Source organism: Chrysemys picta, chromosome 16, assembly GCF_011386835.1.
Source record: "Chrysemys picta bellii isolate R12L10 chromosome 16, ASM1138683v2, whole genome shotgun sequence".
Classification (NCBI taxonomy): Eukaryota; Metazoa; Chordata; order Testudines; family Emydidae; genus Chrysemys; species Chrysemys picta.
In genome coordinates this window covers 16135279-16149373 of record NC_088806.1, presented here as the reverse complement: position 1 = coordinate 16149373, position 14095 = coordinate 16135279, and the positions used below count along the sequence as shown (strand labels likewise).

At 58.6% G+C, this 14095-nt stretch overlaps 1 protein-coding gene across 1 annotated transcript in view; it reads right to left on the bottom strand.

The window, feature by feature from the left end:
• Positions 1–4275: 4275 nt before the first annotated feature.
• VSIG10L2 (V-set and immunoglobulin domain containing 10 like 2) overlaps positions 4276–14095 on the bottom strand; it is a 28204-nt gene continuing 18384 nt past the window's right edge. Inside the window, exons 8-11 of the mRNA XM_065570517.1 lie at positions 10383–10505; positions 8506–8530; positions 7787–7923; positions 4276–7342 (exon numbers count right to left, since the gene is read on the bottom strand). Of these exons, the coding sequence (XP_065426589.1) occupies positions 7233–7342; positions 7787–7923; positions 8506–8530; positions 10383–10505 (395 nt within the window). The 3' untranslated portion in view covers positions 4276–7232. The remainder of the gene's footprint in view (positions 7343–7786; positions 7924–8505; positions 8531–10382; positions 10506–14095) is intronic.

Sequence of the window (14095 nt, the reverse complement as noted above, 5' to 3'; positions counted from 1 at the left end):
CAGCTCTTTGCCCTTTTCTCATGACTCCACCTGCCAGCCCTTCCCAAATTAGTAGCTTCAAACTTCAAGTGTTTACTCCCTCATCCAAACCACGAAGGAAGGTATGAAAGAGGCTGATCCTGATGCCAGACTAGTGGGGGACTTCAGAGCCATCTCTCCTCCACTCATGTCATTCAGCCAGTTTCCAATCCCTACGGCTACTCCAGAGTCTGAGTCTGGTTAAGAGTTTGTGCAAGGAAGATTCAGGCTGGGGCGGGGAGAGACGGAGAGCTGAAGGGACCGATTTGCTGAAGGACTCAGCTCCAAACCTCTCAGCCAAACGTGGGACCCAAACGTATTCATGCAGGAAATTTCAAGTGCCATTGGATTGGTTTCCTTCAGGGGCTGTCTTCACTGCAGAGTTAACCCAGACTCCTAACCCAATCATCCCACCGCTGGCCACCCAGAGCCCAGTGCCTTGGGGGTGAGGCATGAATACATGTCAACAAAAGTGAGACACCAAGTCGGAGTGAAACTGAAGGTAACGCAGCGCCCGAAACCAGGGGCACTGGGCCGGCGTTTCAACCAGCTCGACTGTCAGCAACTCTTTTTTGCCCCTCAGCTTCTTTACACACATTGTGGTTCTGCTTTATTTGGGCTCTCGACTGGCGGCTGCTGCCAATATGGGGCGTTAGTGACTGGCACGCCCCAGGCCCTCGTACGACAGTTCTGCCCCCTAGGAGGGTTTGCCAGGGCGTAAAGTCACCATCGGGGTTGGTCTCCTCCGGCAGGGCTGGTGACTCCCCAAGGCCAGTGCCATGAACGTCGGCGGCTCACTGGCCCTGGAGTGGGACACCAGGAAAGTGCAACCCTGAGAGCCAGGCTCCCCAGGAGAAGCCACTGAGCTACCAATGCATGGGAGCCTTGATGTCTGACTCTTTAGTGTGGCCCAGTTGCATGGTTCTTCCAGGAGCGAGGCCAGGGGAAGAGCAGCCCTCTCCCCCCAGCAGACAGCCTCGTGGCAGGCCAACGCCTTGCTGCAGCTCCCAAGGCCTGGGAAAGGGAGGTTACCACTTTGTTCTGGACTGGATTGGAAGCCCCGTCACTGAGCTGCCAAGTGTCCTGGCTGCGCCCTCTGTTGGGGATCCAGCTTTCAGCCTAGAAGCTAGACCAGTCCTTTTTAATGGGTTAGAGCGCCCAGACCCCTCTGCCGGGGCCTCCAGCCAAACCGGGGAGCCCAGCGTCACCAGTCCTGATTCCAAGCGTGTGTCTTACCCAGGGCTCGGCCGAATGTGTCCATCAGAAAGGAGCGAAGGGGAAAAGACACAACCCCCTTTACCGCCTCTCTGGGGCTCCCCTCGCTTTTGTGTAAGTATCCCCGAGGCCGCCCGTCTCCCTGCAGGGGGATGTAGAAAGGCTCCCAGCTGAAAGCCCTGGGAAATATATCACTGCTGAGCGATAGGGCTGGCAAACAGAGGCCTCGCTCCTGGGGGAGGACTCTGCCTCCCCCATCCAATCCCCCAGCTGGCGGAAAATAGCGATCCAGGCTTTGGCAAGGGTCTTGTTTGCTAAGGGGGCTCTTTGTTCCAGCTCCTTATTGCCAGTGTTTTATCAGGTTGGCCTGGGTGTCGTTAACAAGGGCTGCGGAGGCCTGAGATTCCAGGCAGATGAGACAGGCCCAGGATGGGTGCTGCTGGGGCAGTCGGTTCCCACAGCGCAGCCGTTTGTGCGTCCCAGAGACAATGGCAGGAATGTCTCCTAGGGCAAGGTAGCTGCTGAAATCCTGTGCTCAGCGGCCAGTGGATTAGCAACATTTGGAGTTGATCGGTTGGAGTCGGCACTTCTGTTTGCATCTCTCTCTCCCCCACCACCTGTTCAAACAATGGGCTGAGCAAACAACTCTTCAGCCTGCCTCCCCCTCCTCTTGTCAGCTCACTCCAGCCCCGGCCTGCCCCCGGCTTTCATGACCCTGGGAACTGCTGCATCCCTGCCCGCTAAGGGCTGCGTTTGCGTGGCTCCTGCAGAAGTCGTGGCATCAGGAGGGTGCTTAACCCGGGGCGGGGCTGGGGAAACCCCCTGGGCTGCGGGGTGCGATGGCTGGCGGAGCAGCATTGTGGGAGTGGCGCGACAGTGACAGGGCCTGGGGGTGGCATGTCTGGTCAAGCGTCAGGGGTCGTCATGGGCTGTGTTGGCTTCTCCTAGTGGACGAACAGCCTTGACTCCCCACTTGGAATGGAAACTCGCCCGGCCGCTGCCCGAGCCCTTTTTCCGGTACCAACAACCCTCCTTCGCCCTGGGCTAGTTCCCGTTTACACCTGGGCGACCGTAGGGCTTGCAGACATGAGTGACAAGTCCCTGCTGCAAACCATAGTGCAGACCTGTCTCACCCCACACCCCCACCCCAGCCCAGGAACCAGAATAAACTGCCCCCGGGCAAACCACAGCGTCGTCCGTCTGCGCTAGGCCCTAGCTGGGTTTTACTGGTAGAACTATGTGGGGGCAGGGCTGCGAGTATGTTACTGCTTCAGTGATGCCAGTCGAAATGTGCTTTAACTGGCTACAGGTTATGCCCCCTCCTGTACCGGAGTCGCCAGTCCACTGTTAACACCGTTAGCCCAATTGACCTGCCTCTCCAGGAGGGAGTTTGAACACTGGGACTAGCCCGGGCTAGCGAAGGCAGCAAAACTTCCTCACGTATCCAGGCCGCTGGATGGGTATGGCCGAATGCACAGGGCGGTTGCCAGGGCTACAGCGTGGCGGGGGGGAGCCGCTGTCTGGAAAGAGGGCTGTTGATTCACCCAGATGCTTTTAGGATTGGGGAAAATTGCTGAGGAATTCACAGAAAACCATCTCGCCCCATGTATTTTCCTTATGGTCCAGTGAATTCTTTGGACCCAAGGGGTCGTGGGACAAACAGCTTCTTTCTCTGCGGGCAGTACAGCCCAGAGCCAATCCCTGTTCCACCTCGGGATTGGCTGGGTAAAAGCATTGGACGTTTTAAAAACCGCTCTGCTTTGACCTTGGTGTGTATTGGATATTCACGCTGTCGACGAGCTGATTGGTCACGGAGGCTGGTGCCTGATTGGTGGAGCACACAAGCATCTCCGGCACAAATTCTCATTGGATAACATGTAAGCTTCAGTGCCTGAGACTATTCGTACAACTGACTGGAAGTCGCTGTCCTGGCTCGGATGCAGCATCAGCGTGTGAGCCGGGCCCAGTCACTGCTTCGCTGGGCCTCAGTTTCCCCACCTGTTAGATGGGATCATGATACCCACTTTGGTAAAGTGCTTGGAGCCCATTGACTGGGCCAGGTCGCCAGCACCACAAGGCTCTTGGGAGAAGTGGAGGTGGGAGCGTCCCTGGGGACAGCAGGAAAAGGCTGGTGCGCGTCCTACTAGAATGGCATTGCAAAGCCATTGTAGCATCGTCTTGGGCAGCTGTGACCAACTGCCTGCTGAGGGCTGGGAGCTAGTTTGCAGCCCTCGCCTGGGCCTTGCTGCAGGGGGCTCAGTGTAAGGACTGGGCGGACCCATCTCACAGGGACACATCTGTAGGTCATTTCTGGTGTAGGCGATGCCCACCAAGGGGCTTGCAGCTGGCAGCCACCACCAGATGGTAGCATCCTGCCCCCCCCCCTCCCCCGGCGAGGGGAGCTCCCTGATCTGCTCCCCGCAGACTAGAGCTGAGCATGAGCGGGTGGGGCTGGCAGCTCCCCCTAGTCTGGGCCAGGGCCTCAGCGAGGCTAGGTGTCTCCACGCTTGCTTTTACACCCATTTCATTGACCAAACCGAGCGGCTGCTCCCCTGAGAGCTCCCCCAGCTCCCACCTGCAGCCCTGGGGCCCCTTTGGTTTTCTCCTCAGCCTGGGTCGTCCTTGAACCCTGGCCACAGCACTCATGCAGGAGGGGTGGGGGGGGCAGGAGCCCTGTGTGTGACATGCCGGCCTCCAGCTGGTGAATGGGCAGGGCTTTACCTGCCAGCGCATCCCCCAGGGCCAATGGACAGACTCCTCCCACTGGGCCCAGTGGTACCCGCACTGGGCCTGGGGAGGCCGCACTGGAGGCAGCCCAGCTGGTCTACGTGTTAATAAGTGTCTGGAGCGGCTGCTGCTGGGTCTCTTGGGCTACCTCCGGGGCCTGTTCCATCAGCCATTCCAGCCCAGCTTCCATTCCGCGCTCCCTCCTTCGGCAGAGAGGGTTAAATCCCACCGCACGCACCACACGGGAGCAAGTGTCAGACCCGCCCGATCTGCTCTCAGACGCTGGCCTCACACAGCAGAGTCCAGACTCACCCCTCTGGGGGTTTGGCTTTATTAACACAAACAAATTAACAATACAATTCGAAAGCTCAGCTCAACCCTTCTCCCTAGGCTGGGCTGCTCATTGGGCTCCTCCCACAGGACTGCTCAGCCCACACCCCAGATCCTCTCCCCGCAGCAAGCCACTCCCACCTCCCTGATACCCTGGGTAGGTAACTAGTCACTGATGGGGGTGAGGCAGTAGAACTCACTTATCCCTTTCCCAGCAGGGTCAGCACCTGTTAACAGTGTGGGATTTCAGGCTAACAGGTTAGAGTCTGTGGAGGAAAGAAGGCAGCATGGCCTACCAAAAAGGGGGATGATCAAGGACTGTGGTTTCTAGCCAGAGACTATCAGGGTTGGAAGGGACCTCAGGAGATCATCTAGTCCAACCCCCAACCCCCTGCTCAAAGCAGGACCAATCCCCAGACAGATTTTCACTACCGATCCCTAAATGGCCCCCTCAAGGATTGAATTCACAATCCTGGGTTTAGCAGGCCAATGCTCAAACCACTGAGCTATCCTCCCCTGAGTCCCAGGTTGCATATTGATTCCTGGTGTGGCTTTGGGGAAGTCAATATTCCACTCTGTGACTCAGTTTCCCCATATGTCAACAGGGATAATGCTCCTGTTCTTCCTCTGAGGGTCTGGCTGGAAGGTGCTAACTAACCAGAGCATCTAAGGCTTGGACTGAGGATGCAGGAATGTGCGATTATAAATAAATAAATAAATCCTATCTCCTAGAACTGGAAGGGACCTTGAAGGTCATTGAGTCCAGCCCCCTGCCTTCACTAGCAGGACCAAGTACTGATTTTGCCCCAAATCCCCAAGGATTGAACTTACAACACTGGGTTTAGCAGCCCAATGCTCAAACCACTGAGCTATCCCTCCTCCCTAATTGATGAGCTACCACTTTATTACTGAATGCATGACCTGACTGCAGCAGGTGAATGGGAAAGACACGGGGGGACTTTTCTGCAGCTTTCTGCTGGCCAAAGGACGCTGGGAGGGTGGGCTGTTAAAAGAATGGGAAAGCCAAGAAATACCCGGGGCTTGCTACCTAAGGGCTGGCTACACTAGACGGTTTGGCCACTTTAGCTACACCAGGAGAGTTAAGGTGTATAACCCAGTGCTTATACCGGTCCAGCGTATGCCAGTTAGGCAAGCAAGATAAGCTACCCCAGCACACGGCCTTTCAGATCCATATGACTGTGTCCAGACTAGGGGGTGTACCGAGATAAGGCTATGGGTAAAACAAATAACACCTCCCTCTCCCCGCACAAACAGTTATATCAGGGCAAACGCTGTGTGTGGCGCAGGCCTTAGCCAGCCAGGCCTCAGGGATCCTGGCAGGCTCTGGTGCCTGGGGAGCTCTTGCAGAGAGACTGGTGGCTGCAGTGCCTGAGAGGGGTGAAGCCCCCTAGGGTGGGGCGGTCCAAAGAACTAGGGCCCAGCTCCTGAAAGGTATGTCAATAACACCTTTGTGAAGCTGGCGCAAATGGTTTAGGCGCATAATCCCCAGTGACTCTCCATGGGGCTTGTGCGCCTCACTCCCTTGGCACTTACAACGCCCCCAGAGTTGGATCTCAGGAAAGGCCCTGCTCGTCGGTGCTGCCGGGCTCTGCCGATGAGCCGCCGCCACTGCCCTAGACGCAGTCCCTTGGGCACGGGAAGCCCCTCCCAACCCTGCCTCCCACGGCAAAGGGGGAACTGGCCGGTTCAGTGACTACAGCTTAACGTGGGGGGTTGGCGATGTAAGGCCTTGACAAGGGAATTTAGTACTGTGCCTTTAAGGCAGCCAGGCCTCCGGCTAGGGTATAGCCCAGCCTCCAGATTTGCACCAGAGCTCAGCTTAGACGCCTAAGTAAGTGGGCAGATTTGGGGCGAGGCTCAGCACCCTCCCTGCTGCCCATCCAGTCCGGGCTGTGGGCCGAGCCGTGAAGGAGTTGCTCGCAGGGGATTGTGCCTTGCTGCAGGGGCCCGAATCCAGCCCGGGGCCCCACATCCCCTTGTTTGCAGCGTGTGTGTCCCGTCAATAAAAAGCCTTGTTCTAGGGGCGGCACGCAGAGGGTTTGGTCCTCCCGGTGCTCAGCCCCAGCCTGCCTCGGGCTGCTGGGCAGTTCCCCAGAGGGCCTGGGTCCTGGTCCCAGGGGCGCAGGGCAGCGCTCTGCCAGGACCCTGTGCCCCTCGGCTTCCACCAGGCCTGCCAAGAGTCTGTCAGGGCCAGCAGGGGACGAGGGGGCTCCAACCCCTTCCTGGCTCACACAAAGGACCTGGGCTTTTCCTCGGCTATCCTGGCTCCCCATGGAGCCCCCTAACCCAAATCCAGCTAGGGCCCCCACAGCCCCTCACCCAGGCAGCAGAGCCAGGAGGTGGGGCTAAGGTGCACCCGCTGCTGTCCTCCGTATCCTGGCTCCGAACAAGGCTGGGAGGACGGCGTGTGGCCATCTCCAGCTAACACAGACAAGGCTGCTGCTCCTGGTCACTCCAGCCAAACCCGCTCCCTTGTGTCAGCAGGGCCGTCGACTATTACCAGCACCGGCACTCCCAGAGAGGGGCGCAGCGATTGCAAGTCGCCAGCCGGCCGGCTCCCCAGGCTCTGTCCCACCTGCAGAGCTCAGCGCTGGGCACAGAGGAGCGAGTTAAGCCGCACGGGAAAGCGCCACCCTGCTAATCGCTATGGGGCGGGGGAGGGGGAGAAAGGGCCAAAACCCCAGCGGATTCCAAGCCCCACGGCGAACCCTCCTTCCAGGCCGTGCGTTGGTACGTTGGCTCCTGCCCTCTGGGGCATTGTACCCAGGGGCCGTTTTCTTCTCAGCCGCCCCCTAACAGTCTGGCAATGCCAGTCCCTGCACAGGGGCCCTGTAAATGCCAGATCCCCTTCCCCTCCCCCGACTGCAGCCCTTCTTGCGGGGCAGGGGTGCTGAATGGGTCTGATGGGGGCCGGCTGGGATTCACGATGTCGCAGTCACTGTGATTGTGACATTGACCGGAGGGTCGTCATCAGCAAGATCTGGAGCTGGGGGAGCCTCCTGGGTGGATGCAGGGGGCTCTGGGTGACACTCTGCAAAAGGGAGAGACACAGCAAATCACTGAGAGCTGGGAGCTCCAGACAGCAAATGGCCCTGGGTGAGGACTGTAAGCACACCAGGGTCCTCCAGGAACACCCTTAGCCCACCCTAACTGCCCCTGCCCGCCCGCCCCGCACAGTAGGCCTGCGCACTACTGCCATAAACAAGGGAGATAAACCCTCATGCTCCAAGGCACAACCCAGTCAGTCATTTGCAGGGTCAGGAAGAAAGGTCAGGACAGATTATTACATAGCTGCCCACTGCTAGCACATTCTGCCGCCTCAGCCGGGGCCAGCCAGAGCCAAGCACCAGACGTGATGACCAATGATTCACGTGACAGGCTGCACCTTAGGCAGGCTTACCCTCAAATGCAGGCTAGCGTATGTGCTTAGCTGGGCCCCTCACTGTCATATCAGCTGCACTTGGGCCCCAGTTACCTGCTGCTGCTTCCCCGACCGGGGGGGATGTGGGGGATGTGCCCCCAAGCTCCCCGCCCGTCTCAGCCTCTGCCATGCCTGCGGCCGTCTCAGCGTCTTCCGGAGTGCTGATGTGTTCATGAGCCTCTGGGCCAGCCCTGGGGACACGGGGGGGAATGTCCCTAAAACCGTTCCTCACAGACCGCCCAGCAGGCGCCAGGGGTCCATTGGGGGGAACTGTGCATGGAGATGGGTGCTGGGGTGGAGCTAGAGAGCCATGGAAACAAGTCCCCGGACGTGCGTGAAGGGAGCGTCTGGCCAGCAGGAGGGTGGGGGGAGGAAAGGCAAATTGAGCCATGGGGAAGGAGGTGCGGGGGGTGATGCCAAGGGAACGCTGGGCAGGACTGGGGCTGCCCTCGTGACGCGTTGTTTGTCCAGATCTGTTTGTCTGGCCTGGCTTTTGGCTCTTGGGAGCAGGTCCACTGATTTCAGTGCAAGTTTGGAGCCTAAGCACCTTTGAGGGTCTGGCCTGGAGTGCCACATCTTGAGCCCCTGGGGGTCCAGCCTCGGACACCACAAGGTCCCGAGCTCTCAGAGCTACACCTGAGGCAGCTCGGGGATAAGAGCGTGATCAGCGGGGTAGTCCCAGGAGGGGAAGGTGGCCGGGGGTGATCGGCGGTGGGGGGCGAGGGTGTCTGATCACAACTGAGGGATGGGGATGGCTGTCCCAGGACACTTACATGCCGAAGAGCAGGTCGTGCAGCCCTGGGGAACAACACAAGGAGATAACAGTGTAAGAGCCGCTCCCAGCACTAGATCCCACATGAATGTGCTTAACCCGGGCCAGGCCCTGGGCAGTGGCAGGCCCTCCATGCTGAGCAGCACCAGAGGAAATGTTCACGCACAGCCCTGTGCCAGCAGCCCAGCCGTCCCTGCCAGCAGCAGGAAAACCTTTGCGCTGGACACTCTAGCCACAGGATGAGGAGGTTCATTCACTTTCACACTCATTGACATCGGCTCCGGCACCCGACACCCCAAACTGCAGAGAGGGTTGAGCCATTTGCTCAGGACTACCAGCTCTCTGCCCTTCTAGCAGCTCTCCACCTGGACACGCTGTCCATCCTAATCCACCTCCGCCTGGCACGCTGTCTTTCCTCACCCACCTCCGCCTGGCACGCTGTCCATCCTAATCCACCTCCGCCTGACACGCTGTCCTTCCTAATCCAAACATGCTGTCCTTCCTAACCCACCTCCACCTGGCACCCTGGCCTTCCTAACCCACCACCGCCTGACATGCTGTCCATCCTAATCCACCTCCACCTGGCACGCTGTCCTTCCTAACCCACCTCTACCTGGCGTGCTGTCCTTCCTAACCCACCTCCGCCTGGCCCATTGTCCATCCTAACCCACCTCCGCCTGACACTCTGTCCTTCCTAATCCACCTCCACCTGGCACGCTGTCCATCCTAACCCACCTCCGCCTGACACTCTGTCCTTCCTAATCCACCTCCACCTGGCACGCTGTCCATCCTAACCCACCTCCGCCTGGCACGCTGTCCTTCCTAACCCCAGCACCTCCGCCTGACATGTTGTCCATCCTAATCCACCTCTGCCTGGCACGCTGTCCTTCCTAACCCACCTCCGCCTGGCACCCTGCCCTTCCTCACCCACCTCTGCCTGACTCGCTGTCCTTCCTAACCCACCTCTGCCTGGCACGCTGTCCTTCCTAACCCACCTCTGCCTGGCACGCTGTCCTTCCTAACCCCAGCATCTCCACCTGACATGCTGTCCATCCTAACCCACCTCCGCCTGGCCCATTGTCCATCCTAACCCACCTCCGCCTGACTCGCTGTCCTTCCTAACCCACCTCCGCCTGGCACGCTGTCCTTCCTAACCCACCTCCGCCTGGCACGCTGTCCTTCCTAACCCACCTCTGCCTGGCACGCTGTCCTTCCTAACCCCAGCACCTCCGCCTGACATGTTGTCCATCCTAATCCACCTCCGCCTGGCATGCTGTCCTTCCTAACCCACCGCCGCCTGACACGCTGTCCTTCCTAACCCACCTTCGCCTGACATGTTGTCCATCCTAATCCACCTCTGCCTGGCACGCTGTCCATCCTAACCCACCTCCACCTGGCACGCTGTCCCTCCTAACCCACCTCCACCTGGCACGCTGTCCATCCTAACCCCAGCCGCGCTGCCTGACACGCAGTCCTTCCTAACCCACCTCCACCTGACACACTGTCTTTCCTAACTTCAGCACCTCCGCCTGGCACGCTGTCCCTCCTAACCCACCTCTGCCTGGCACGCTGTCCCTCCTAACCCACCTCTGCCTGGCACTCTGTCCCTCCTAACCCACCTCCGCCTGACACTCTGTCCTTCCTAACCCACCTCTGCCTGGCACCGTGTCCCTCCTAATCCACCTCTGCCTCCCAGTCTAAAGCGTTCAGGGTGTATCTGTCACTGCAGCACCAGGCACCATCGGCTGGGTCCCAGTCTAGCTGTGCTGCATGGGCATTCCCCGTGTTCTAGCCCTGTGCTCTCCGCTGTGCCTGCTTCCCCTGACCGGAACGGCCCCAGTGGCAGCGAGAAGGGGCCCCGGCCTCCCCCGCACTCACGTGGGTTGTTGTCCCGGTTCCGGACAATGTACTGAAACGCCAGCAGAGAGGCAACCGCCGCCACGACCATCCCTGCTACTGCAGCGCCTATCACGGCGGGGTAGGCGTTGAAAGGGGGGTCAGCTGGAAGAGAGAGAGCAGGCCGGCGTTCAGCACCACGCAGCCCAAGCTGGGGATCCCTGCACAAGGAGCCTGCTAGAGACAGGGACCTGCTCTCCAGGCGAGGGCCACACAGCCCACACAGGGGTGCAGACCCCTTGGCCCCCCAGCTCTCACCCCTCGCGTATCTCAGAGCAGCTCACAAGGGTTTGTTAACACAGACACACAGGAGGCCCCTGGCTCGGCCAGTAGCAGTGCCCAGAGCTCGCTGTGTGATTACTGCCCCCGCTGGTCGCACTGCGCGCAGGAGATGCCGTTACCCTCATTGGACAGGGGGGAGACTAGACACACAGTGGCAAAGGGAGTTGCCCAAGGCCACGTAGCAAGTCAGCTGCAGAGCAGGGACTAGAACCCAGGTGTCCTGGACCCCAGGCCTGTGCTGTAACCACTGGAGCATGTTCTAATGACCCTCCGGGAGTCAGGTCAGCCCCACTCCAAATTGGGGCATTGAAACCCAAATATCTCCTCCTGCTGGAGCTCTGATCCGTAAGGCCCCACCCCCGCCTCACTCGTGGCGTTTGGCTGGGGGCACTGCAAGCTGCTGCCCAGTTTCAGCGACAATTCACTTACCCCGGGTTTAAAACACCACCGAGAACAGGTCGGACCCGGGGCAGGCCCAGGGACAGAGCTGACGTGGCTAAGCGGCCACAAGCCCAGCCCAGCTGGCCACCTCTCTCCTAGCCGGTGGATGAGCTCAGCCCTGGTTGGGAGGACGCGCCACTGTGGAGCAGGGAGGGAAGGGGAGGAGAAGGGCTGCAGTGCAGAAGATGGGTCTCTCCATGGGCCGGAGTCCACCTGGCGTAAGGGCAGGCCAGCGGCAGATTCCCGGGGAGAACCAGGCCCACCAGCTGTCGGTAGGATCCGGAGCCACACGCTGAGTAAGGGGCTGCCCTGAGTGGGGCCCCAGCACAGCCACGGAGAGGCAGTGGGGGGAAACGCGAGCACCGCAAAGGGAGCAATCAGCAGAAAACGGGGGTGCAGCCACTGGCCTTGCTAGCGCCTGCCACAGGAGGAAGATTTTGATTTTGGCTGCAGTTTGTAAGCGCTGCCGGCATGGGCGGTGCGGGAACCCCCCTTTGGGGAGGCTATGCCCCCTGGGACACACCCCTTCTGCTAGAAGCCCCGCTGCTACCCCACCCCGTCTGCGCCCCTCACCCACCAGAGCCCTGAGTCCCCCACTCTCCCTCCCCCGTGGCTGGAGGAGTCCCAGCCAAACTGCCCTGAGCCCCCGCTGGCTTTGGGGGAGAGAGGGAGTGTGGGCGGGGCCTTGGGGGAAGTGTGGGCGGGGCCACGACCTGGGTTAGGGGAGGCTTAACCTCCCCTGGCGTATGATACCCGCCACCCATGTCCTCTGGGCGGGGCCGATCTCTGTGTGTGGCTGGGCCAGCTCTGAGCATTAAACAACCGCACCAGAAAACTTTCCGCCGCTTCTACAATCCCTTCTGAGCAGAGAGATCGGCCCCCATTTAACTGACCCACTGGATCAAATCCGGACACATACAGATGGGCAAGAAAATCCACCCATTTCTTCCTCGGTTTTTGTAGAGGGGTCACGTCTAGCGCTGGGAAGGAAGGAGGGGCGTGTGGTTCAGGCACGGTCCGGAGCCTCATGGGAACCTGAGTTCAATTCTCAACTCAGATGCCCCCTGGTTAACCTGGGGCAAATTTCTTTTTCATTCTATGTCCTACCATCAACGCCATCTAAGCTGGTCAGGGCTTGTTTTAACAGCAGCCATGGTTGTGCAGAGATCCCCCAGGGATCTGAGAATGGGCGAGCCAGTGTTCACAGTGCTGAACTGGTCAGGACCCCTGGGCTTTATCCCCAGCTCTGCTACTGAATAGAGGTGTGAGCCAGGCTTCCAGTCCCTTTGACAGTCTGTGCCTCGGTTTCCCCATCTATACAATGACACTTACCTGCCTGGCAGGGGTATTGTGTGGTTTAGTGTTCAGAAAGTGTTTTGAGTCCCTCCCGTGAAAGGCAGCAGAGAAGGCCCAAACACCCTGGTTTTGACATGTCCATGGATCATTGCCTCCAGCGACATTGGTGAAGATGTCCACTAGCAGCACCCCTTGGGGAGCTGTTCAGAGAAACACCCTTGAAGCAGGTTTTAAAATGCGTCTCTCTGTCTGAAAAGGGCATCACGGGGCTCCATGGCTATTCCCTAAAGGTACTCAGTGCCCAGGGGAAAAGGGGGTTTGCTGACATCCCTGCCGACTCAACCTGGGATCTGAGGGTCACACTGAGTTCGCCCCTTCTCATGCGTCAGCCTCTGTTTTGGAGGTTCTGCAGGCCACATTCTGACCTCAGCAAGGCCCAGGCACCCTGACTGGCTGCACAACTCAACCAATCGGGACATAACGAAGGGTCCTATTCATGCTGCCCAGGACGGACCAGACCTCAGCTGCCTCTCCAGGTGTTGGGCTGGTTCTGCATGGCGGGGTGTTCAGGCCAAGCCAGCTCGGCAGAGCTGTGCTCAAAGAGACAGGGACTGTCTTTTTGCTCTATGGTTTGTACAGCACCTAGCACAACGGGGCACGGTCCATGCCTGGGGCTCCTAGGTGCTATGGCACTACAAATAATCAGCTGCTTGGGTCTTGTTTTGGTCCCTAAAGTCAGCAGATCCAACTTTTGTGCATACAGGGGGCCGACCTGGTTGAAAAGTTTTTGCTGAGACTTTTTAAGTGACGAGAAATGGCTTCTCGGTGAAGATGGAAATCGTTTGGTGAAAATCCCCATTTTCATCAGAAATTGTAGGGCTATAACTGAAAACATCAATGCCAAAAACGGAGACGTTTTTGGTTTTTTGATTACACAACCCCCCACCCCCAACTGTTAAGGAAAAGTTCAATGAAAACAAACACTTCGTTTTTGTTGCAAATTTTTGCAGGGGAAAACGAATCTTTTCCCAGCCAGCAAAGAGAAGGGACCATTTTAGTCATTTTTCAGGAGAAATCGCACTTCAAAGAGAAGTCATTTTCCAGGAATTTCGAGGGTATTTTAAGCCAGTCGTATAAATAATGAAGCCAAATTGGAGTAGCTTCCTCTGTGCAAGTGTGACTCAGAGCAGCCTCCCGTTGTATCCCCTATCGGAACGAATGCAGCGTGGATTCTGTTGTGTCGCAGAGACAGCACGGGTGAGTGAAACCAACCCGAACCGCAGCCAGGGCTAACAGTGACAAGTAAACAAGTGAGCAGAATGACTTCTTGGAGCTGTGCAGTGACATCTGGAGCAAGAGGGTGGGGTGTGCTTCCCCGGGAAGGATAATCCTCTGCAGGAAACCATGCAATTAGGATGATGAGATGATGGGGAACAGAAGTGACAATCACACTGAAGTCTTCAGAGACGGGGTCCCCCCCAGACCACACTGCACAGCACCGCCAGGAATCGACACCCACTCCTGGCGACTCATGCATCAGGGTCAGCTGGGGGGATACAGCAGGCTGGGCCATGCAGGAGGCAAACGGAGAGGCAGGGACAGAAAAAGGAGGCACAGAGGGACCCCGGAAGGGGCACGGGAAGAAGAAGGAGCAGCGGGGGTTCGTTCTGGTCATG